At 49.1% G+C, this 25,812-nt stretch overlaps 2 protein-coding genes across 2 annotated transcripts in view; both read left to right on the top strand.

The window, feature by feature from the left end:
- Nucleotides 1-851: 851 nt before the first annotated feature.
- Nucleotides 852-14,792, top strand: Il9r (interleukin 9 receptor). The gene is made up of 9 exons (XM_040278566.2): nt 852-1,004; nt 4,807-4,918; nt 5,260-5,371; nt 5,451-5,629; nt 6,081-6,226; nt 6,668-6,869; nt 7,315-7,420; nt 8,926-9,010; nt 10,908-14,792. The coding sequence occupies exons 1-9, from the start codon at nt 852-854 to the stop codon at nt 11,439-11,441; spliced, it is 1,629 nt and encodes a 542-aa protein (XP_040134500.2). The 3' UTR covers nt 11,442-14,792.
- Nucleotides 14,793-19,359: 4,567 nt separating this feature from the next.
- Nucleotides 19,360-25,812, top strand: part of Tnfrsf17 (TNF receptor superfamily member 17) — a 59,042-nt gene continuing 52,589 nt past the window's right edge. Inside the window, exon 1 of the mRNA XM_040277773.2 lies at nt 19,360-19,449. The gene's annotated coding sequence lies outside the window, so the exon portion shown is untranslated. The remainder of the gene's footprint in view (nt 19,450-25,812) is intronic.

Below are 25,812 nucleotides of genomic sequence, written 5' to 3'. Positions count from 1 at the left end.
GAGCTTAAAAGGTGTCTGGAAGGATTTTGGCTAAATTGCTGGCAAGGGCCACCTCTGGGCAGGCTAAGTAGGCATCTCCCATTTCAGTTAGTCCCTCTGTGCTGTTTGTTTTCCTTGACTGAGTTTGCTTGACCTTTATGTTTCGCACCCACCCTGCCCCTGCTGCTCACAGCTTGTTGGTGGAAGAACTGCACCTCTGGTTCTGGAAAAACCTGGGAGGGGTGAGGGCCCTACTCTGCTGTCAGAGTCCTTGCTTCTTCTGCTAGTTCAGTGCATCTTGACGGTGGTGCTCTGGTTCTCGGGAGAAGCACAGTGGACTCCCATCTGCCAGTCAGGAGACAGATCACTAACACCCAGGTTTGGCAACTCAGTCACAGGGCCTGTGGTAAGCAGTGACAGGCATCTCTCAGCTCCATGAGGGTTACTCTGCTTTGTGCCGTGGTTTAAGATGTGGGTGGCCTGTGTCAGCCTGTCTTGAGGCCACGTCACTGCCGTCACTGCCGCTGTGGTTATCTCCTGGATCAGGTGAGGGGCTTTGCTGCACATCAAGGACTGTCACAGCAGGTTGCCTCTGGGCTGGTGATGCTGAGACTCAATGGCACTGGGCAGATGCATTTGGGAAGGTGAGTCTGTATTCTGGGTTCCTCAACCTCTGACCGTAGCATGAACTTCAGGAAGCAGAGAGAGACAAGTGGTCCTCTATCCCTGGGCCCAGGGAACCACCGTGGCATTTGGGAGCTTCTTCCTAATTTTTCGTCCTCTGGTGCTCTGGCCTTAGCATATCTGAGACTGTAGAATTTGCAGTGCTGACCATAAAATCATACACTGCAATTTCCAGGCCTTCAGGCGGCATGGGTACCATTGTGGTCTGTGTGGTCATGCTCCAGCTGGACAGGGGAAGGGTGCTTCTCATTATGGAAGAAACTTCTTCTGTGACTGAGTTGACCTTTGTGGGCATGAGAGCAAATGGCGTTGTCATAGCCATGAGTGAGGCCCTGGGGCAGGTAAAGCCCCTCTGAGCTCCCAGGCCTCTGGGGGCTTCAGGGCAGAGGAGGAGCTGGGAGGCAGCAGGTGCAGGTGGGATTCCAGGAGGGTCAGCTCAGCCAAGCAGGCAGAGGGAAGAGGGTGCTTTCCTGAGGAAGCAATGCCCTCTGCATCCCCTGGGGCTCTGGGCTAGCTGTTCTCATGAGGGGCTTGAGGAAATGGGCCTGCTGTTCTGGGTTCCCCTCTGGCCTTGTGAGGTCAGTGGAAACCCTCCTGGTGTGAGTTCAAATTCCATTCCATTGTTGCCTTCATGGATGACCAGGGTGGCCTCTGTATAAGGTGGGGGAACATTTGGGAAGAAGATAGCAGAAGTCTGCAGGTCACCCTGGAGCCCTGTCCCTACTGGGACTCCACAGAGCAGTGAGCTTCACCTTCAGGGGGATTGCTGGACTGGGAGGGGGATGCTGGAAGAGGGTTGCCCCCCACTGAGGCAGCAGGAGTAGTGGGCATAGTTCCCCAGGCCCTGAGGAGAACCTCATCAGCTCCTGCACTGTGCCCTGGCACACTCTGCCTGGGGAGATAGATTGGGGGCTGGAGGCGAGCTGCGGAGAGCACTGAGATGGGGAAGAAGCCAGGCCCAGGGCACAGAGTGAAGGGGGCCAGGCAGTAGGCTTGTGCTCACCAGTGCAGGCTCTCTGACCCCTCCCCTCCCACCCCCATTCTCTTTGGGCACTGTCCTTGCCCTTTCCCCCCACATTCTGGGTCTGTGCCCTTATCCACCTAGCATCTCTGGTCCAGCCCTCTTCTCTCCTGAACTTCAGCTTGGTGTGCCCCCAAACCCCTGACCCCCATGCACCCTCCCTGCCAGAAAATGTGTGGCAAGATGCTTCTAGGAATCCCTCCCCGATTCCTGACCTTCTCTGCGTCTCCCTGTACCTCCTTCCTCCAGTACTGGGCATTGAACCTAGGAGTGTTTTACCACTGAGCTACATCCCCAGCCTTTTAAATTTATTGCTTTGAGACAGGTTTTTCTAAGTTGCTGAAGCTGGCCTCAAACTCACAATCCTCCTGCTTCAAACTTGAGTCACTGAGATTACAAGTGTGAGCCGTTGTGTCTGGCCCCTCTTGTCTGTTATCTTTGTCCTCAAGCAGCTGGCCTGCCCACACTGTCCCTTCTGCTCCCTATGTATACCCAGACCCATCAGGATCACCAACCTGTGCCCAACAGCTTTGGGAGTTCCCCTGGTGCCTGAGAAGGCCATATTCTGTGTGACCCAAAGAGGGAGTTCTCTCCTGCTCCCATTTTCAGCCCTATTTCCTGGCACAGCCTCCATGTGCCCCAGGGTACAGCTGCTTCTGGCAGCTAGAATCTGCATTTCTCTCTTCACCTCCAGCAGAGAGAAGACAGTGCTGGACAAGGGTTTATTTAAATAGCTACCTCCATCCATCTGCCTCCACATCCTCTAGCTTTAGATGTGGACAAGAGAAACAGGATCTCATGTCTTCCCCCATTAAGATAAAAACCAGGGCTGGGGTGTGGCTCAGTGTAGAGCACTCTCCTGGCCCTGGGTTCATTCCCAGAACCACACGTACACGCGTAGCGTGCACACACACACAAAATATATAATAGGTTTTGTGTGACAGTAAGTGAATACAGTGACTGGTCCCCAGTGGAGCCAATTTGGAGCATGTCCTGCAAGGCACTAAGGAGTCCAAAGCTTCCTGGACATCCCCCATGATGGTGGCTTGTTCTGGCGTGGGAGGAATAGTGGGGCCTGAGGGCCAATATGGATACCATATATGCAGGGCCTATATGGATACCCTCCCCTGGGGCTGGCAGACCCCATGGTCAAAGCCAGGGTTCCAGCTACAGGGCCTCCCACAAATTCATGGTATCTCAGAAATCCAGGATAGGTAGGCCATCTGGGCCAGATGTGGACCAGTGGGCTTCGTATTGTGTTTGCAGACCTGATGGGGAAGGCCATACTAGTCCCTGGTGTCAGCCAGGGTGTCAGGAAGCACCTCTGTCTGGTGATGCAGACTCTGGCTTTCCCTTTTGTTCTCACACCATCCTGTAACCTGCTGTGAGAGACTTCCCTGGAGCCAACCTGGCACCTCTTGGAGGACCAAGGGGTACTATGCTGACTGGCTGGCCCAGGGTTTGCCTCCCTCTGTAATGTCTCATCCCATGTCTGCAGTGACTTAAAGGGAGATCAGTGATGCCCTGAGGCTTCACCCCCTTTGTGTGGTTCTCAGTGGGTGTGTACTGATGGACTCACACATTGCTCTCAGGCAGCTTCAGGCTATGTGGGAGCTAGGAGGACCCCTACTAAGAACAGAGCTGCCATGTGCTACATGTGGGGCAAGTCTCTGGTCTCTCTGGGCCTCAGTTTCCCCAGGTTGCTGCTGGTGGCACCTAGCTCTCTGTCACTCCTCTTGTATGCATTCTGCCCACTATTCTTCCTACCTGGTCTATAGAGGGGGACTGTGGAGCTGAGAGATACCTGATTGCCTGCTTTCCAGCCACCTGTTCCTGGGCCAACCTGTGGCTGGCCTGGGTGGGTGCCTCTCCTGGAACAGAGTCTCCACAGGGGTCTGGGCCAGCTCTTAGCAGGAAGTGGCTGCTGTGATGAGCTTTTACCAGGCCTTGGTGCCTTCCCATCCTGAATGGACTGACAGTGCCAGTAAGTATCACAGGAGGGGACAGACCCTGCCTGCCATGCTAGGCAAGTGCTCTACCACTGAGCTACATCCCCAGCTTCCAGACATTACCATGGAGAACTTGCCTTTCATGTTGCTGCTGGTAGTGCCAGAGTGCATACTCCTTTCCAGGGAAGATTGGGTCTTATCAGTGGTTTGTCCTCGGTGTGCTAAGGTGGGTAGGTGCCTGCTGAGGGGTGAGGGCTTCTGGGGGGTAAGCATGCTCTGATCTGTGTGCATGTCTGCTTCCTTTTTCTTCCTTATCACTAATCGGGCTTGTGTAACCCAGCTGGCCCTGCTTCCTGCTTAGGGGCTATCAGCGAGCCATCTGTAACTGCAAATGGGGTGATAGGGCGTCAGCAGCTTCCCCATAGCCAGGAGCTTCCTGATCCCTCTGTCTGTAGTCAATCTCTGGCTCCCCCAGGGATCCTCAGCAAAGGGGCTTGTCCTTCTTGGGGTGTAGGACACCTGGGAATAGAGAGATGATGGGCATTTTGGCAAGTGCCATCTGTTGCATGGACACCTACTGCCACCCTCAACCATGTTACTGAGGCAGAGCTACAACAGGTCTTCATTTAAGGCAGCAAAAGGCAGTGCGGCTAGCTATGCATGATTGAAGGCTAATGTGTGCCCCTGGGTCAAGGCCCTTCCCCTCCTTGGCATCTGCTTTCGTGTTATGAACCCAACAGCCTTTCTCATGATTGTCAAAACCAAAGTACAAAGTGCAGTTTCCACAGTTGGCACAGCATGTGACACCCAGGAAGGAGCCCCGTGGGCCTGACAGTTTTCCCCAGTCCTGACTGCCCTTCAGTGTGGGCCTGGGCCTGGCCTAGGGGGAAGGACAGGCAGAGGATGGCGGTCTCAGAGAGGGCCTTGTAGGCATACATGGAGATGCTACTCTCAGAGTCCAGGAAGCTGTGTCTTGCACATAGAAGCCACAGCCCTTGGTTGGGTCAAGTGACCCTTCTGAGCTGCGGATTCTTACCGGTGAAGATTGGACGGGGATGCCTGGTTTCTTTCATTGGAAATGGTGATGGTGAAGGTGATATCCCATTCAGAGCCTCTGCTAAGTGGAATCTCAGGGAACTTCCCACCCAGAGAGGCATAGGCCTCTCAGTCTAGTCCCTTGCAGGTTGGACCTTGGAGAGTGAGGCCCTGATTCGAGATCTGGGCACATGGCTCCTATTCTGTATCTGTGCCTGCTGGGGAGTTTCTGTCCCTGAGGAGGGAGGAGGTGAGTATTGGGCACTTGTGTCTGTGTAGGGCAGCTGGATGGAGAGTTAGGGGCTGGAAGTGGGGGCATCTCTGGGAGAAGAATGGACCCAGATTGCTAGGACCTGTCCTCCGGGGTCCCATTGACCCTAGGCTTCCTGTGCCCTCGTCTTGGTCCTGACTTCCCTATGTACATGGACTGAGCCCATTACCCCCAGGCCCCCCAGACCTGCCTTTGACAGATTCTCCTTGGTCATTCTCTGGAGACTGCCTTGTTAGGGTTCAGCTGTCAGGCCCTCTCTTGCCCCTGCCTCAGCTCTGCCCAGAAGCACCTGGTACAGGCTCCAATGGTCTCATCCCCAGGGCCATGGGCTGGAACCTTCACCTGCCTCACCAACAACATCCTCAGGATCGATTGCCACTGGTCTGCCCCAGACCAGGGTCCTGGCTCTGGCCCCTGGCTCCTCTTCACTAGGTGAGGGAAAGGGTGGTGGGAATGCAGCCCCCCGCCCCTGGAAGCAGCTTGCCCTGGTGCTGATGTATGGCCTTTCCAGCAACCAGGCACCTGGCAGCAAGCATAAGTGCATCTTCCAAGGCAGTGCCTGCACTCTGGAGCTGCCCCCTGAGGAGGTGCTCTTGCCCTCTGACAACTTCACCATCACTCTCCACCGCTGTGTCTCTGGGAAGGAGCAGGTCAGCCTGGTGGACCCACAGTACCTGCCCCGGAGGCATGGTGAGCAGGGGTGCCTTCCTAGGGCCAGCCTACTGCTTGGTGGGTGGGGGCAGGGACCTCAGCCTGTGACCCCTGTGGTCTTGAGTCCTTGCCAAGGGAGACCTGGGGTTGGAAGCAGGTGACCCTGGGAGGGGATGGCCATGTGCTACTTACTGCAGGGCCAGGGTTTGGGCAGAGGATGAAGATGCAGGGCCAGCTGGGGTAGGGGCTGAGCTGGGTTCACATCACTAGAAATGCACTCTGGTCAGAGCAGGAAGGAGTCCAGCAGCAGAGTGTGAAGGAAAGGGGAGCAGCATCGGGAAACCTCCTTGCTACAGGGGCTAGGATAGTTGTTCTGTCCCTGTCTTCCAGTGACTCCCCTGGTCTGAAGGGGCCTTCACCATGCATCACGGGAATCTTAGTGCCCTAGATCTTGGCATGCTGAAGACCTCACATATCCATTTTGTTTCAGTTAAGTTGGACCCTCCCTCTGACCTGCACAGCAACATCAGCTCTGGCTCCTGTGTCCTCACCTGGACCATCAGCCCTGCCCTGGAGCCAATGACCACACTTCTCAGCTATGAGCTGGCCCTCAAGAGGCAGGAAGAGGCCTGGGAGGTAACGCTTTGGCTTCCTCCCCTGGGTCTTTTCTTCCCCAGAGTGGCTGCTGTGAATGGTGAGGAGGGGAGGGGGCCAGAGCCTGGTGTGAGTGTACACGCATCATCCCCATGCACACAAGTATGCCGGTGTATGTGTGTATGTGTGCACACAGCAGGTGGTGAGCATGCCTGTGTGTGGACGTGTTTGTGTGTTTGTATGTGAGTGTACATGAGTGTGCCTGTGCTTTGTGTCTACATGTGTGAGTGTGTACTGGGGTGCCTGAGTGTGTGAGTGTGAAATGTGCCTGTAGATGTGTGTGGGTGTGAGCAGGGGTGTGTCTGTGTGTGAGTGTGCACATGTGTGTGTGTGTGTGTGTGTGTGTGAGTGGTCTGCTGTGTGCACTCTCCAGCTGGACCCAGCCCCACACCTGGTACCTGCTCATTCTCCCTGGCTCTGCAGCAGGCCCGGCACAAGGACCGCATTGTGGGGGTGACCTGGCTCATCCTTGAAGCCATCGAGTTGGACCCTGGGTCTACCTATGAGGCCAGGCTGCGTGTGCGGATGGCCGTGCTGGAGGACGACGTGACCGAGGAGGAGCGTCATGAGGGCCAGTGGAGTGAGTGGAGCCAATCTGTGTGCTTCCCCTCGCCCCAGCGAGGAGGTGGGTCCACATGGCGGCTGCTCATCCACAGCTTGGCCTCCACTCTTCTGTCCATCCCACCCCTTTACTTTTCACCCCAAGGCCCCTTCCCCTGCAGTCTGAGTTGTGCAAGGGGAAACACACCCTGGGCTCCTAGGAGCCTGCATCTAGTGGCTACCATTGGGAGTGAGTGTGACCTGGAACTCTATGCCAGACGGGGCTCAGTCTCTTTAGTGAGGGTGAGGCTGACCCTGTGCATAGTGCTGCTGGGAAGGCTCAACGACCTGACCACCAGCCGTGTGGCAGATGGAGGGGCGGGCCAAGAGTGAGACTCACCCCAGGGACTTCAGCAGGCTTTGCACTAACCTCCGAGGCCATCCCAGATTCTTTCCTCTTTGGCCCAGGGAACTGCTAGGGATCCTTTGTCAGGTAGGCTTGGGGGGAACCTCTCCTTTCCTGCCCACAGGCCTCCTGGTCCCATCCTGGGGCTGGATAGACAGCACTTTTATTGCTGTACCTGTCTTTCTCCTTCTGACTGGCCTGACCTACCTCCTGTTCAAGCTGTCACCCAGGTAGGTGGCTACTGTGTGTGTGTGAGTCTGTACACTTGACTATCAGTGCATGCACACACAATGTCTTAGCATGTACATGTGAATGTCTTAGTGTATGCATGTTTTAGTTGTGTGCATGTGTGTGGGCATATCAGTCTGTGCATGTGTAGATATGTGGTGTCTGGGACACAGGGCCAACCCCCCTGCTCCTTTCCTCCACTCTCCATTGTCTGGTGCTGAATGGAGGTGGGTTTTCAAGTGTCCATACTGGGCCATTGTGGGTGTGTCCCCAAGTTGACAGGGGAGAGAAGGGAGGGAGTGCTGTGGTAAACCTGAACATGTGATATGCTTGGTCCCCACCAACTGTGGAGAGACCCAGAGTTCCTGGGACTCAGGAACTTGAGGTCCTTGTCTCCTGGCACTGGGGATGTTGCTTGGTTTGCCCATCTATTCACATGTTGTATTGAAGTGCTATTTTGGGCAACTGGGGTGCACAGGACCCTGTTCTCATCCCTGAAAGACACCTCAGAGAGCAAGATAAGCCCCCACACCTTATGTACCACATGTCAGGTTTCGAGGTCACAGGAGCCTTATCTGGGACTGAGGAGGAGACTGTCCAGCTGCAGACAAATGATGGAGAGAACAAGAGGGTTGGACACAGGGCAGGAGGGCGTGGGGGAGGGTGCCAGCTTCTCCTTAGAGCACTGGAAGAGAGCGGCATGTGATGCCACACCATTTGGTTCAGGTGGTTAGAATGGACCACTGATATACAGGTGATTCGACTTGAGCGAGGGTGAGGAGACAGAACACCTTGGAGGGGTTGCCAGGGTCTTAGGCAGAGAAGATGGGATTTGAGTGTGATCCCTGAGGTGAACTCCAGAGGCTAGGCCCTGGGAGGTCAGGGAGGTTGAGCTGGCCCTATGGGGTTGGAGCCTTGCATGGCCTCCTCTTGAGGGAGTGTGGGTCCTGGGCAGGCAGCTGGGTGATCAGGTGGATTGGGAGCTGGTCCTATCTGCCAGCAGCACACATGCAGTTCCTGGAGCTACTGGCTCTGAGGGCTGAGGGCAGGACTGGCCACTTCCAGGCACTGACTCTGTGGCTGCAGCTCACCTGGAAAAGACATATACCTTGGTATAAATCAGTTCTATGGGGCATTAGCCAGAGAGGTCACAGCCTGCCATTTGTGTTTTGCCCTGAGAGTGGGTTTGTCCATAGGGTGGGTGGGTTTGTTTGTTCTTGAGAATGAATCTTGCTATGTTGCCAAAGCTGATCTTGAACTCTTGGGCTCAAGCAACTCTCCTGCCTCAGCCTCCTGAGTAGCTGGTACTACAGAAGTGAACCATCATGCCCAGTCCTCTGAGGAGCAAGAGGGAGGGAGGGGCAGCATCCTGGGTGAGGCAGGTTGACATCTTCTGGCAGGACGAGAGCTCCGTCTCTGCAGTGACCTCAGACTTTCTGGAGTGTGGCCTTGGGAGGAGCCTGTACTAGGGTCTCTGCAGGCTCTGACTGTCCCTTCCTGGCCTCAGGGTGAAGAAAACCTTCCACCAGAATGTGCCTTCACCAGCAGTGTTCTTCCAGCCCCTCTACACTGTGCACAACGGGAATTTCCAGGTGTGTGCAGAGAGCACTGCAGGGCATGGGGGCAGATATGGACTCCAAGGTTTGACCTGAGCAGGTGTGGGCTTGGATGGGGGCTGGTCTGGTCTTTTTTTTGTATAGTTTGTGGTCCAAATTGACACACTGTCTCAAATGGGCAATAATTTAACTGTGTTTTCACTGATGATTTATTTTGTTCCCTGGCCTCCACTTTCTTTCTTTCTTTCTTTCTTTCTTTCTTTCTTTCTTTCTTTCTTTCTTTCTTTCTTTCTTTTGTGATGATGTTTTAAAAAATAATTGTTTTTTATTTATTTTTATGCTATGCTAAGGATTGAATCCAGTGCTTTACACATGCTAGGCAAGCGCTCTGCCACTGACCCATAACCCTAGCTCCAGTTCCATTCTTTTTTTTTTTTTTAAATAGTTTTTAGTTGTAGATGGACACAATACCTTTATTTATTTATCTTTATGTGGTGCTCAAGATCGATCCCCGGGCTTCACACATGCTAGGTGAACGCTCTCCCACTGAGCCGCCACCCCAGCCCCCAGTTCCATTCTTGATGGGAAAATTAAACTTTCATTTGTCTGCTCTGCTACTGAGGGAAATGTTCAGTTCAAGGTGCATATTATGGGCTGTCTGCACCCACCCCATCTCTTTCCTTCCTCTCACCTCCTCTTCTCCAAAGGTTTTTGTCCTGTGGCTATGGGGAAGGGTCTTTGGCTTGTACCACTGTCCTGGCCCTAATAGGACCACTGACTTCTTCTTTGGTGGCCACCGTGAAGTGTCTGGTACCTTATGGGCCCCTGGGTATCTCCCTGGCACCATTGCACATGAGTGCACCCTGTATTTCCCTATTGTGGGCCTGGGAAGGAGAGCCTCAGATCACTTTTGTAGCATTGGATTGGCAGTTCATGCTCCCTGAGAGGAGGTCGGGAGAGGAAAGTCTCTCTTGGTGGTCTCTGTCTTTCCCCTCTCAGTGCTGAGTTCTTCCCTAGGGTCCAGGCCAAGCTGACCCTGGTCTTCCCCAGAGTCTTGCTCCACCCTGTGGCCAGGGATGTCCCCTTCACACGGTCTCCAGCTTATTATGCAAAAACATCCTTTGTTCTCTCAATAGGGAGACTAGTTTTCTGTTGTCCAAAAGTGTAAGTTGTAGCTCAAAACTGGGCACTTGGCTCTGGAGGGAGTTCCACTCTTCCCCAAGGCAGTGGATGTGACTGTCAAGAGCCCAGGCAGCTGTCCTATCAAGAGGACAGGCTGAGCAGGCAGAAGTAGTTGGCCCTTGGGCTATGTCATCCCAGTTATAGGCACTGACCTCTTTTCTGCAGAACCATGGCAGCTGCCAGGCGTTATTCAGACTTCAGGGATGGGGTGCAGGTACAGGTATGGTGCTATAGGTCAGCTCTCCAGGAAGCAGATGGAGGGTGTAGTGTGTGGTGCATTTGGTGGAGGCTTTGGTTCCACTGAGGGAACAGATTCATTTTGGAGGTAAGGGCTTCCAGTGGTTCCAGGGAGGGTCCTGACTGCATCTCTTGCCTTGTGTGTAAGTGGGGTTCTTTGGGGGATGCCCAGGCTTTGTAGCTGCTGGAAGACCCTGGCAGTGTGCTCTCAGAGGTTAGCTTTGTCCTTAGCACCTGTCATCAACTTTACCCTGCACTCATGGTTCAGGCTGCCATGAGTGCAGGGCTCAAGGGGAGTACTGAGGGAGCACTCAAGGTCCTGTGCTGATGCCAGGCTGGCACATGGGGAAAGATGGAATGTTCTGGGCACAGGTGCTCTTGGCCTATGGTGGAAGGCAGGAGAGCTTCCTGGAGAAGGAGGAAGGCTGGGCCTGCCCAGGGTAAAGTAGCTGCCCCAAAGTGAGCTCTGAACCTGCTGCTTAAGCCCTTCCCTCCCCCCTATGCTCTCTTCCAGACCTGGATAGGGACCCATGGAGCTAGCCTACAGCTGACTCAGGACTGTGTCAACACCCTGCAAGGAGCCTCAGAGTCCAACATCTGGGAGGCCATCACACTGCTCACCTATGGCCTGGCATGCTCCAGGCAATCCTCAAGCCTGGAGGAGCAGGAGGGCACTGGTCCTGGTCTCTCAGAAGCCCTGAGCTCAGTGAGTGTGCAGCCAGCAGGATGTGTGGAGTTGGGAGAACAGTCAGCCTACCTGCCACAGGAGGACTGGGCCTTTGTGTCCCTCACCAGGCCAGCTCCCCCGGACTCCCAGGGCAGAAGTAGTGACTACTGTGCCTTGGCCTGCTACAGGGGGTGTCAGCCCTCAGCCCTCTCAGGAAACATACAGAGTACGTGGCCCATCCTAGCTTCAGCCTGTGGCCCTTCCTGCAGCCAACAGGGTGCAGAGTCCCAGCAGGGAGACACCTGTGAGGGAGCTGGTCATGGTCACGGACTGCAGGAGGAGCTGCCTTCTACTCTGGACATGCCACAGGCTCAGTCCTGAAAGTTCTAGAACTGTGACTCCATTGCATCAAGTCCATTTTGGCGAAAATGGACTAAAGTCCCTGGAGCTGACCCTTGGCTCAACTGGACCTCCTGGGAAGGGGCACCTGTGTAGTGGCCAGAGACTAGCTGGAAGCAGGAAGCCCTTCTCAGCCTCTGTGCTCCTGTGGGGAGGGGCCTCACCCTCAGCATCCTGACAGCCAGCTGTCACCTTCCCTCCACCCTTCTGGCTTTGTCCCAGTCTTCCCTCAGAAGAGGGTTGTGGACCCAAGCTGTTCTACCCTCACTCCCATAAAGGGCCAGCTGGGCCCAGTGGACACCGGTGAGACACCATGACCACGTGGAGCATCCTCTTCTATGCCTTCTTGAGGCACCTTCCCTGCTGAGATTAAAAGGGACATCTTGGCTATTTCAAATTGCAAGGGGGGCAGCTGGAGGAGGTGGGAGGGGTGGTTTGTCCAGCCCTATGCTTTCTGGGCTTCAGGACTTTGGGGATTATGTTTCTAACACATGAAATCTGGAAGGCAAACATTCTGACCATGGTGCCATGCTTTCAGATCAAGGCATGGGATGGCAGGCTCCATTTCAGCTTAAACGCCCCAAATTATGTTGTGGAATAATCAGAACAGTGAATTTTAGAGGTTCTGCATCAGGACTAGCCTGTGGCACAGACTGAACAAACTAACAGAATCCAAGCTCAGGAGGCAGTTGATGCCTGTGAAAAGAGATAAACAGAAGTTGCTTGGGGAAATGAAGGTATGGTACGAGTCTTCCAAGCTGATCAGAGGTGGGTCCAGGAGCTGCCTCCAGGTTCTACCTGGTAGGTGTGGTCCTATGGGGCTCCTGGGGTTGCCTCCAGGTCTGACTGTCCTTCCCCAGGAGGCTTCTGTGGGCAAAGATGCAGACTTGGGTTTGTCCCTGCATTCTCCTGAGTTTATCCTCTGCATCTACAGGTGTCTCCATATAGAACCCACTTTGCCTCACTGTGAGGCACAAAGACAAGGGGAGTCCAGGTGGCTCAGGTGTGGGCCAGAGCAGAGGCCTGGGGGAGCTCAGAGTCCCCAGGCCTCCATGACATGGATGCTGTGCAGTTCTGTTATTGACCCACCTATTGAGGTACATCCTGATTCCTTAAAGTTCTCGACCATTGTGAACACGACTGCTGTGTGCCTCTGCATTTGTATTTAGACATGGGTTTTCAAGGCAGTTTTCTGAATTCTTAGTATCATGAGTGTTGAGCCCTATGGTGAGAAACTGCCAAACTGTTTCACAGTGGCCAACTTCTGTGCCCTCCCCCAGAATGCATGAGCCCCTGTTGTTCACATCCTCCACAGTGGAGACTGCATGGCAGTGCCCTCTTGCTGTTTTTGTCATTTTCTCTCATGGTAAGTGGAGATCAGCATCATTTTCCATGCTTTGCCATCTGCATGACATCATCGTCTCCTCCTCCTCCTCCTCCTCCTCCACCTTCTTCTTTTAATATTTTTAACTGTAGATGGACATGGTATTTTTTTTTTTTTTTTTTTTAGTGCAGTGCTGAGAATTGAACTCAGTTCCTCCCACATGCTAGGCAAGTATTCTACCACTGAGCCACAACCCCAGCCCTGCATATCTTCTTTGGTGAGATCTCTATTCCAATCTGTATCTTTTTGTAATTGGAGGGTTTATTTTCTTATTGTGTGTTTTTTTGTTTTTTTGTTTTTTTTTTGGCACTGGGGATTAAACCCAGTACCAGGGGAACTTGACTACTGAGCCTTTTAATTAAAAAAAAATTGTAGTTATAGATGGGTAACATGCCTTTATTTTTTATTTTATTTTTATGCGGTGCTGAGGATTGAACCCAGTGCCTCACACATGTGAGGCAAGCACTCTGCCACTGAGCTATAGCCCCAGCCCATTTTTTTTTAGAATTTTGAGACAGGGTCTTGCTAAGTAGCCCATACTGGCCAATTCAGCCTCCCAAGTTGCTGGAATTACAGGTGTGCACACTGAGCATGTTTGAGTTTTGATACACCAACTTTTCTACCTTTTCCAAGTACTTTGACATTGAGATAAAGGAGTCAGGTGAACCATCTGAGCATGTGTTTGAGCTCTCTGTCCATCTCCACTGGAGTCTGTCTCTTCCTTCACCAGTGTCACATTCTCTTCACGGTGTCAGCCTTTTGACTGGTTCTGGCATCCAGATGTGGAGTTTGTCAAGCTTGTCCTCTTGCAGTCAGTGTCACCCATTCTGGGTTCAGAAGCAGTTTTCTGGGAATTTGGTATTGCACTGAATCTACAGATCAAGCTTGGAAGACTTTCATCTGAGCTGTATTGAGTCGGTCAAGTCTGAACGAAGAATATATGTGCACTGAAGGATTTCGGAAAGAATAATTGTACTTTAAATGAGCTGTTAATTTTTTTTTCACTTGTTTTCTTTCTGTTGGACACCTTGCATCATTTCTGTCACTGTACTTCAAATTCCCTAACTCTTTCTTTTTCTTTTATCAGTTTGGTATCTGGAATATTCCCCAAAGGCTTGTGCATAGCAGGATTGGTCCCCAGCTGGAGGCGCTGCAGGAGGTGGTGGGAACTGTTGGAAGTACAGCCAGGTGGGAGGAAAGAGGTCACTGGGGGCGTGTCCATGAGGGGATGTTTTTTCCACAGATGCTTCCTTTCTCCTTCTCCATGCTGTGAGGAGAGTGGCTTTGCTCAATCACATGCTCCCACACGATGTTCTGCCTCACTGCACGCCAAGAGCCAGGAACTAGGAGTGAAGCCTATGAAACTGAGTCAGTCTGAAGCCAGATTTAAAGATAGGTAGTTAGTGTAGTTAGGTAAATCAGGTCTAATATTGAGTCCAATAAAGAAAATGGAGACCATATAAAAAATGGAGTCCATAAAGAAAATGGAGTTCCATCTGAGTGGGAGGGAACCAGAACAACACCTGGGGAATTGAAATGTTAAAGTCCCCAAGGCCCCGCCCCCTCCCATCCCTCTCCTCCTCCCCCTCCCATCCCTCTCCTCCCCCTCTCCCCTTCCCTCCCCCTCATTTCCTCCCTCCCAGTCCTAAAGAACTGTTGATGGAATAGCTCCCAGCAATCAAACCACCCTAGGTCCTTCCCGCCCAGATCCCTCCTCCCTGCCCAATAGTCCACCTGTTTCTCACCTTTTGGCCTTCCCACCAGCATCCCCCCTCACATGTAGGATAGAGGGAAATAAAGGACAGAAATGTGGGAGGACAAAAGAAGACCTTAGATTTAAAAGAGGAAAGACCTCCCTTTCCACGGATTCTGTCTTTCAGGTCCCCTTCTTTCTCCGGGGTTAAGTCTTTTCTGCTGTTCTTTAATAAAGCCTTTTACGCTCCACTCTCCATTTGCCTCGGCGTGCTTCTCTGGTGTTATACTTCAGCATACGAGGAAGCAAGGACTCATCTCACAGCACCTATTATATTAGTTCGAGATGGTATCATATGAATATTACATTAGGATTAAGGGACACAGCGCCTGTTATTAGCTTGAGATGTGGTAGCTGTCAGGTCCATGGTGGTGACTTAGGAACAAAGCACCAAGCAACCTGCGTGTGTGCCAGAAGGAAACACCAATTAGGCACTGATGGAACTGCTTTTCAATCAGCAGGTTCTCCTGGCCAATCCTGGGTCTTAGCCAGCTCTCCTTTACCCCAACTCCAATAGGACCAGGGACTCTAAAAACCCCCTTTCCTGCCCTAAGCCCAATAAAAAATTCCAGTCCAGTCCAGGCCCAGCGGGCTTCTCCTTAGACCCACTCTGCTGGTCTAAGGGTTCCACTGGGAGCAAAATCTCAATTTATTGAGCCTTTTAAAATCTGCCTCCTTTAGGTCGAGGCTGGCCTTACACATTTATTTAATTTATTTATATGTGGTGCTGAGGATCAAACCAAGGGCCTCACACGTGCTAGGCAAGCGCTCTACCGCTGAGCCCACAACCCCAGCCCACCCATTTTCTTTATTAGACTTGATATTATACCTAAATTACCTAACTGTACTAACTACCTATTGATAAACCCAGCATAATTCCCTCTTAAGTTTGGGAGCCACCTCACCACATAGGCATAACAAGTTAATTTCAGCTTTACTATAAATTATTGCGATTTCTAAACTTGCTTGGAATGCCTGCCTGTTCCTTGGACTCACCCATGCCTGGCTTTCCCTGACCAGATAACAATCCTCTCTGAAACTCTAGTGGCGCCTCATAAATTCTGATGTTGGGATCTAAATTTACTCCCTAAGTGCTGGACCATTAATTTACTATCTGCCTTTGTGTTATGCTTTACAAAACTCTGTTATCTGTGAGTTCTCAAGATACCCCCACTTTTTGCAACTCTCCGTGCTATAAAGCTGCCCTCCTCGAGAACTGCGGGGCTGTCTTCTATTCCCATGGGTTTCGGGAGAGACAGCCCCAGCAGGTCGGAATTACAAGCTTGCTTTAATTTGATTTAAATTGGAGTTGGTGGTCTTTTCTTTGCGTCGTGGTTTAACACCTATCTTTAAATCTGGCTTCAGTGACAGCTGACCAAACCAATCTCCAGGTAAAATGGTGGCATTTATGTCTCCTACTCCAATGGACCAAGTAGATTTTGTATCAACAGAGTCTGCACTGGGGTGGGACTTCAAGGAATGTCAGCACAATTTTTTAAATATTTGCACTTCATTAAGTGTGGAGTCTCAGCTTGATGTGAAAGCACATGCATGCATAGCACTGGGAAGAGGATGCTCTGACTTGGTGATGAGCTTGCTGTGGCTGGTGAAGCACAGTAGGGACAACTGCTGTGGAAGCTGCTGATAGAGCACATGCACGAGTAGCGCTGGGAAGGGACTTGGAGGACTCTGTGACTTGGTGAGGAGCCTGCTGTGGCTGGTAAAGCACATACAGACAGAGGCCCTGGTTTGCCCAGGACTGCTGCAGCAAATTGGGATTCTGTTCATCACCAAGCTTGTTATATGAGGCAGGGCCAGCCTTTGATCCCTACAGTTGTTGTCATGAAATGACATCTTTCCTTGCCTGGTGCAAGACTACAAGAATAAAGGCAGAAGCCTGTAGAGGGTCAGCTCTTTCCAGGGCTAACAAGACCTTCAGGGGGACTGAGGTGACCCCAGCTACATCCAGGGCCCAAGAGACCTGCAAAGGGGATGAAGTGACACCAGCTGTGACCTGCAGATGTTGCCTGCTCTATTCAGGTCTGAGCTAACCAGGAGAGCTCCTTGACAAAGGATTTGAGCTCCTGAGTGCTTTTTTTTTTTTTTTTTTTTCCTGTAGTGCTGGTTGGGGATTGAACCCAGGGCCTTGGACCTGCAAGGCAAGCACTCTACCAACTGAGCTATATCTCCAGCCCCCTGAGTGCTGACTTTCCATGGGATTTCAGAATGTTTTCATCCATAGGAGTATAGTTTTTCACCTGGGAAAGAATGGGGTTTGCAGCTTTGGTGGCCCTCCCAGTAGGGATGTACAGTCAAAACACTGGATTATATTACCCAGAATCCCTAGGGGTGCCTGAGTGACTGTGTAGCCTGAAACTCACACAGACCTCTGCCCTGGTGCTGAATTGTGGAATATAGGACTGTCCTATCCAGAATCCTGGGTGTATGAGGGTGAATGTGCTACATGTAGCCCCTAGGCTTCTGGGGTTATAACTGAAAGTTCAGTCCTTGTCCCCATGCCAGTCCAAAAATGAGGACATGGTTTTGAGAAAAAGAAAAAAAGATTTATTGCTTTGCTGGCAAAGGAGAAACACAGGGGACTCCTGTCCCAAAAGCTGTGATTCTCCCCATCAGGAGGGACAGGAGAGTTTTAAAGGAACTTCAATGGTTACATTCCAGGTGTGCTCTGGTAGGGAGTCCCAGGGCACTCCGATGGCTTGTTAGGATCCACTTGTTCATTTTGGAGATGTTCACTTCCCAGATCCTTAGTGGGTGTGTTCAAGGGCCATTAACTAGGGGAAGAAAAGATAACATTGTTTCCCTAATCTTGTTAGGGAGGGAGAGAAGGGGGAAGAGGGGGGAAAAAAAACATGTTCTTAAAAAAAAAAAAAGCTTCAGAGCAATGAGGGCTACAATTAGAAGACCCAGAATCCTGGGTGTCTGAGGGTGGATGTGTTACTTGCAGCCCCTAGGCTTCTGGGATAAGGACAGCATGGGTAGAACACCAGACTCCGCCACTACTGCCTGGGCCAGCACGTGGCACACAGCTCCCATGGTCTGCAGGGCAAAGTATGGGTGGGCCTGATTACCCTGTCCAGAATCCCTGGGAACTCTGAATGTGTAGCCTGCTGCTTCCAGAAGCATCCATGGTGAGAGCTGGACAGGCAGGATAGACTGAATTATCTAGAATGTTCCAGGACAGATGGGTGCCTCCTACAGCTCCTGATAAACCCAGCCTAATTCCCTCTTAAGATTGGGAGCCATCTTGTCACAAAGGCTTAAAAAGTTAATTTTGACTTTACTATAAAAATTAGTGCAATTTCTAAACTTGCTTGGAATGCCTGCCCGTGCTTTGAACTCACCCATGCCTCCATTCAGCCCATGTAGTCTTAACATACTAGTGGCTTTCGTCAAGGACAGAGTGAACACAGTTCAGATGATGGTTCTACATACCCACTGTCAAGCCCTAGACCCAGAAGGAGAATTCTACCAAGATGTAGGGCCTGCCCGAATAAACCTCCAACTGAGGGAACCATGATTGGTTCCCAAGTTTCCAGACCAAGAGGGAAATGAGAAACTGATGTGGCTCCATTTTTGGAAAAACCAGCCTCTACCTTAGGGCAGGGACTGTCCAAGGTAGGGGGTGACCCTTGTTCTTGGAAAACCCACAGAGCGTTCCTAGGTACCTGGCTAAATAATAGGAAAGACCTGTGGCACCAGATGTCCCTGACTCAGAAACACTAGTTCCTGAAAAGACCAAAGAATGTTTGAGGCCTAAGGCATGACCTGATGACCCATAGCAACCCCCTAGCAACAACCAATCAGCGTAGGGCAGGAAAGATACCTGGAATGCCAGGAAACCATGTAGTTTAGCATGTATACCTTGCAACCCCCTCGAAGCCTAAACCAATCAGTTAAAAACATATCCACCTCTTGAACTAACCACCTCTTGAACTTACCTGAATTGTTCCCGCCAATGAATGTGCTAATCAATGTTAAGAGTTGTTGTTTGATTTTTCCCTTGGTATGAAATGATTTGCTGTGTGACGTTGTGACACATACAGTATCCCCCAAACCTATAAAATCTCACTGAACAAAGGTCCAGGGCTCACTCCTCGGAACGACTGTGTCAGAAACGGTTGTGAGTCCAGACTCCAGCTTGCAATGAAGACTCTTGTGTGTGTGCATCCGATCCGGCTGCTGGTGGTCTTTCTGGGTCCCCCAGATCCAGTATTACACTCCCAGAAGCTCCTGGGGGCTTGGACTGAGCTCAGGTTCTCCTAACCCCTTACAGTGGTCACCCAGGGCTGGGATTTAACAGCTTTTCTTAAAATCCCTGATTCTAAAAGGGGGCAGTCCCCGGCTAAGTCCCTCTGTCTCCCACACTTCCCAAGAACCTCTGTGGTGGTCTGTTTCTGGCCTTCTGCCCTTGGGCACACGAGTGAAGTGTCACCTGGGCCTGTCTGGACTGCTGCCGGCCTGGTTCCTGGCTGCAGCAGCGCTTGGCCTGGTGGAGTGCAGGGCTGGGGAGCGGGGAGGGGATCTCTTGGATTCTCTTTTCTCCTCTCCTGAGATTCCACTCCTCATGTGCCACAGACAGCACTGTTAGACCTAGTTACAGCAGTGGGAACAGATTTTATTTACTAACAGCTGAGGGGGGAAGAGGGAGCTGAGATTCAGCCTGGAGCCAGGAGCAGAACCAGCGGTAGGCAGCGCCCTACGCTGGGCGTGGCCAAGAGGGGTGTGGCCACAAAGGGTGGGGCCTCGCCGCCATCTTTGATGCCCTCTTCTTGGGGTGAGGAGCTGGCTTCCTCCTCAGGACCAACCCTGGAGCGCCCAGGCTTAGGGACATGGTAGGTCACCCCACAGAGAGGGGCAAAGCTCCCTCCTCAGAGCATCTTTGGGGAGACTCCCGGCCTGGGGACCCTCATGGGTCATGTTTCTAGGGACGCCCGGAGCTCCTCTCTCCTCAGAGCAGCCTGAGGGAGGTGCCCGGCGTGGGCACCCTTGTGGGTCATGTCTCTAGGGTTGCCTGGAGCTCTTCTCTCAAAGCAGCCTTAGGGAGACGCCTGGCTTGGGGACCCTCCTGGGTCCTGTCTCCAGGAATGCCTCTTCCCCGCCACAGGGAGTTCCCTTTTCCTCAGACCAGCCTCAGGGGTATGTTCTAGGAGCTTCTGGAGGAACAGGTGGCAGGTGAGGTACAGGTGGAGAGGATGTGGAGAGAGCTCTGCCCTTTCTCCTTCACCGGTTCATCCAGGCTCACTGTGTAGAAGCGCTCTTTCCTTAGGCTCTGACCCTCCTCATCTTAACATGGTGACCCAGGGGTGGTTTCTGGGGAACCTGGCAGGGAGACAGGAGGAATGCTCAGGGAGGGTCCTGAGCTTGATGGGAGGGGGGGGCCTCAGCACCCCACATTACTTGTTTTTTTTTTAATGTTTTAATGGTTCATTTTGCCTTGCAGTGTTAAAGGAGCAGGGAAAATATTGAAAAATTTAAAAGTAATTATGTTAAGCTCACAAAGTTATTTAAGTAAATGTATTATTTCTAACCCAGCATTTATTAAAAATTTATTTCAAGGCTTTTATGGAACTAAACACCAGATTTTTCTTTGCTTGGTAAAGTCAGTTTAATTAGCAGTATATGTATATTTTTCCCTCTTGTAAAAATGTTTTTATTAGCAGGTTTCAGTTACACATAATAGTGGGGTTCATTTTGATGTATGCATACATGCATGGACTGTAATTTGCTCCATTTCATCCCTAGTACTTCTACTTCCTTCTCTTTCTCCCTCTCCTTTACCCCTTCTTTACTGGTCTTCATTCTGTATATTTATTATTTTATTAGATTTGTGCTTTATAGATATACATGAAGGTGAAATTCATTGTGGTCTGTTTATATATGTACATAGCATCATTTGATTAATTTTGATCCTCAGTTACTCCCTTTCCCATCCCTCCTCCTTCCTCCTCCTCTATCCCCTTTGTCTACTTCACTGACCTATCTTCCATCTTCATGGGATCATACCCTTTTATATTTCCTTATTTCTCTCTAGTTTTTGTATATGAGACAACACATTTAACCCTTTTTGAGTCTGGCTTATTTCACTTAGCATGACGTTCTCCAGCAAATGCTGTAATTTAATTCATTATGTCTAAGTAAACTCCTTTGTGTATATACACCACATTTTCTTTATCTGTCTCTGTGTTGATGAACACCTACCTGGGCTGGTTCCATGACATGGTTATTGTGAATTGTGCCCATATCACTATAGTATGCTGATTTTAGTTCTTTTGGATAAATACTTAGGAGTGGGATAGCTGGATCATATTGTGGTTCTATTCCTAGTGTTTTGAGGAATCTCCATATTGCTTTCCAGAGTTGTTGCACTAGTCAGCAGTCCCACGAACATGAGTGTACTTTTCCCCTACATACTCACCAGCACTTATTATTAGTAGTCTTGATGTTTGCCATTCTAACTGGAGTGAGATAAAATCTCAGTGTATTTTTGGTTTGCACTTCCCTGATTGCCAGGGATGTTGAACATTTTTTCTTTAATTTTAATATTTATTTTTCAGTTTCTCAGTGGACACAACATCTTTGTATGTATGTAGTGCTAAGGATCGAACCCGGGCCGCACGCATGCCAGGCGAGCGCGCTACCGCTTGAGCCACATCCCCAGACCTGTTGAATATTTTTTCATATATTTGTTGGCTATTTCTTCTTTTGAGAAGTGTCTGTTTAGTTCTTTTGCCCATTTATTGAGTTATTAATTTTTTGTTAAGTGTGTTGTGTTCTTTATCTATTCTGGATAATAATCCCTTATTGGAAGAGTAGCTGGCAGAGATTTTATTCTGTTCCGAAGGGATCTCTTCTTACTCCTGTTTCCTCTGCTGTTCAGAAGCTTTATAATTTGAAATTTTCCCACTTACTGTCAGTTTTATTTTTTGAACTGTATGGGTCTTATTAAGGAAGTCAGTGTCTGTGCCAATATACTGGAAAGTCAGCTTTCTAGCTTTTCCAATCCAGCTTTTCCACTGACTTACACCTTTATTTTAGAAATCCTTTATGTTGGATTGATTGATCTATAACAAATAGCACTTTACATTTTAGTGTTTAAGAGCTCTATAGCTTTTGCCTAGTAGTTCATTGTTCATGGACATGAAACTGCATTAACATGGGCTGGGCGGTATGTAGCTCAGTGGCAAACACTTGCCTAGCAAGCATGAGGCACTGGGTTCAATCCTTAGCACCACATAAAAATAAGTAGCTAAATAAAAATAGTTAAAAAAATGCATTAAGGGCTGGGGATGCGCACTTGCCTAGCATTTGTGAGGCACTGGCTTCGATTCTCAGCACCACGTTAAAAAATAAATAAATAAAGATATTGTGTCCACCTAAAAGTAAAAATAAATATTTTAAAAATACATTAAAATGGGCTGGGGATGTGGCTCAAGCGGTAACGTGCTCGCCTGGCATGCGTGCGGCCCAGGTTCGATCCTCAGCACCACATATAAACAAAGATGTTGTATTCGCCGAAAACTGAAAAATATATATTAAAAAATTTCTCTCTCAAAAAAAAATGCATTAAAATGACATAGAAGGTAGAATAAAAGGAAATGGGTTTTATAAAAACACTGCATTCTCTTTCTTTTGCAGTATTGAGAATTGGCCCCAGGATTTCATGTATCCTGGGTAAGTGCTCCACCACTGAATATCCCTGATTCTTTTTTTTTTTTTTTAAATTTATTTTTCAATTGTAGTTGGACACAATACCTTTATTTAATTTATTTATTTTTATGTGGTGCTGAGGATCAAACCCAGGGACTCGCATGTGCTAGGCAAGCGCTCTACCACTGATCCACAATCACAGCCCCTCCCTGAATCTTTTTTGAGACATGATCTTGGTAAGTTGCCCATGCTGGCCTCAAATTTGCAATCCTCCTTTCTCAGCTTCCCTAGCAGCTGGTATTATAGGTGTGGGCCACCACGCCTGGCTCCTCTCCTCTTAGCGTTATGTAATAAATACCTGCCACTTCCATAGCATTTTTAAGCCAGCTGGTACAGAGCCGGTAGTGGTGGTGGATGGCCCAGGGACTACTATCTCCAGATTCAGGCTGGCTGCTTGTGACTAGTGTGATGGTGGGTGGCTGTCACTGCCTCTACCCAGCTCCAGCTTGTTTCCCTTGGTGGGATATGGTGATGGAAGACTGGAGATTGAAGGGCTCTGAGCTAGGGACCATCAAGGCAGCTGCTCCTCACCATCTGTGGTCCCTCTGACCCTCCTCCAGCCTCCTCCTCTAGAACCCCTCTAGACCCCCTGCCTCCAGACCCTGTCCTTTTGGACACCCTGCTGTTCTTCAGACCCCTGGCACTTTGCCAGGCCCTTCACTTCTCCAGGCCCTACCCTCCTTCAGACTCCACCCCTTCTCTAAGACCTGATCTTCCCACCCCTCCTTCAGGGCCTGCCCTCTTCCAGGCCCATCTCTTTTCTTTCTTTCTTTCTTTTTTTTTTTTAATATTTTTTAGTTTTTAGTTTTTCTGGGGACACAATATTTGTTTGTATGTGGTGCTGAGGATCGAACCCGGGCCACACGCATGTCAGGCGATTGCGCTACCACTTGAGCCACATCCCCAGCCCCCTATCTCTTTTCTTGACCCCACTCCTTGTATACACCGGCCTCTCATCTGGACCTCCCCCTCATCTAGATCCAACCCTTCTCTAGGCCCAGCTCTCTGCTGGGTTACTACAAGGGGCCACCCCCGCTGCCACCCCCACCCCCACTGCCACCCTCAGTGAGCTAATTGGCAGTATGTTTGTAACGGTATAATATCTGTTGTATAAACATTTTTGACATCTTACATTGAATGAAATATCTTGATTGTATTAGGCTTTGATATACTATAAACTGAATTTAGGAAAGTTACCTCTTTCTTTTTTCTCTAGATCATGAACATTTGAAATAAAATCAGAATTTGCTAAAGGTCAGGTAACACTTAGCTGTGAACCCTGGTGATCCTGGAGTCTTTTCCATCTGGAGATCTCTAAGTACCAGTCCAAACTTTTTTTATGCTAACTGGTTGATTTGTAATTTTCTTATTTTAGCATCATTTTGCAATGTCTTTATTTAGGAGGAAATCCTCCATGTCTTCCCAGTTTCCAGTTCTGTGCAGTAGATTTCTCCTATTCAATTTATTTTTTTAAATATTTATTTTTTAGTTTTCAGCAGACACAACATCTTTGCTTGTATGTGGTGCTGAGGATCGAACCTGGGCTGCACGCATGCCAGGCGAGCGCGCTACCGCTTGAGCCACATCCCCAGCCCCTCCTATTCAACTTATGATTTCTCATTTTTCTAGATTTCCACAAAATTCTTAATCCTGTGAACTTTTGCTATTTTTTATCAGCAATATTTTAAAAATATAGTTAGTTTACTTTGTTTTTGATTGAGAGAATTGTCTTATTTGAAATTTCTCTTGATAATCTTAAATTATTTTAATTAATTTCTTATTATTAAGACATCTTTTGGGGCTGGATGTGTAGCTCAGTGGCAGAGCACTTGCCTAGCATGTGAGAGGCCCTGAGTTGGATTCCAACACCCCTCCATCCCCCACACAGAAGATGTCTTTGACAGGACCTAAGCATCAGGAGTATCCAGAGATATTATTTTTAAAGATTATGTATTTATAAATATGCACACACACCACAATATACCTCTCTCAAAATTTTTTAAAAAAATATTTATTGTTTAGTTGTAGGTGGACACAATATCTTTATTTCATTTTTATGTAGTGCTGAGGATCAAACCCAGTGCCTCATGTGTGCTAGGCAAGCGCTCTACCACACAGCCGTACCACCCCAGCCCTCTCTCAAATTTCGATGAAATTGTTCTAACCAAAATTTTCAAATCAATTTTAGAAGATAGAAACAGAATAGTAATATTTTTAATGCCAACTATTGATATTGCATGCTTAAAACCACTATAGATGAAATTTCCTGAGGACTCAAATCATTACTGAATGTAAGAGATAAGTCATAGCTGCTTTTTAGTAATTCAAGACATTTACTTAAAATAAACTTTTTATTTTTTTTTATTTATTTTTTTTAAGAGAGAGAGAGAGAGAGAGAGAGAGAATTTTTAATATTTATTTTTCAGTTCTTGGCGGACACAACATCTTTGTTGGTATGTGGTGCTGAGGATCGAACCCGGGCCGCACGCATGCCAGGCGAGCGCGCTACCACTTGAGCCACATCCCCAGCCCTAAAATAAACTTTTTAAACAGACATTTTCTTTTTCTAATTTTCAAATTTAGGAGGCATAATCATGTGTCTTTTTAAAGTTGTACATTCATCATGGGCTGGGGATGTGGCTCAAGCGGTAGCGCGTTGGCCTGGCATGCGTGCGGCCCTGGTTCGATCCTCAACACCACATACCAACAAAGATGTTGTGTCCGCCGAGAACTAAAAAATAAATATTAAAATTCTCTCTCTCTCTCTCTCTCTCTCTCACTCTTTCTTTAAAAAAAATAAAGTTGTACATTCATCAGAAAGTTAGTTTATCTTATTCTTTTTTTTTTAATATTTATTTATTTTTTCTTAGTTCTCGGCGGACACAACATCTTCGTTTGTATGTGGTGCTGAGGATCGAACCCGGGCCTCACGCACGCTAGGCGAGCATGCTACCCCTTGAGCCATATTCCCAGCCCTTATCTTATTCTTTGCAGGCAAGGGGAATGGACCTTCTAATGAGCATGGTGCTTTATATATTGTCAGGAATTATTGTTGAAGAGCTCTATTAAGTACAAAATATCATTTAAAAATGTACCAACATGCTTTTGACTTCAAAAATTTGAATTTCTTCTTTTGAGATTATGTATTTATTAGTACTTAGGGTTATTTCATGTGGGAAGTCCCATGATTATATTATATCCTAACATAGGTGCCCCTATGTGCTTATAAAGTGGCTTTTAAAATAGAGTTGAGTATATCTTATATTTGTTGGATTCATTGTGGAAAAGTACATACACTTTTTACCATATTCAGAGGATTATTATATTTGAATGAGTAGAAGCAGAGATTAGACACATTAGTGTTGTAAGCTGAACAAAATGCAGATTTAGTTTAATTATTTTGATGAGGTTGACATAATGGTTTCTGCCATGTTCTACATCTGCTATGATGGTCTATGATCAGATGTCTGTCCTGAGAATTTTTTGAC

This window comes from Ictidomys tridecemlineatus, chromosome 10 (genome assembly GCF_052094955.1).
Source record: "Ictidomys tridecemlineatus isolate mIctTri1 chromosome 10, mIctTri1.hap1, whole genome shotgun sequence".
In the NCBI taxonomy this organism is placed as follows: Eukaryota; Metazoa; Chordata; class Mammalia; order Rodentia; family Sciuridae; genus Ictidomys; species Ictidomys tridecemlineatus.
This window is presented reverse-complemented; position numbering and strand designations above follow the sequence as displayed.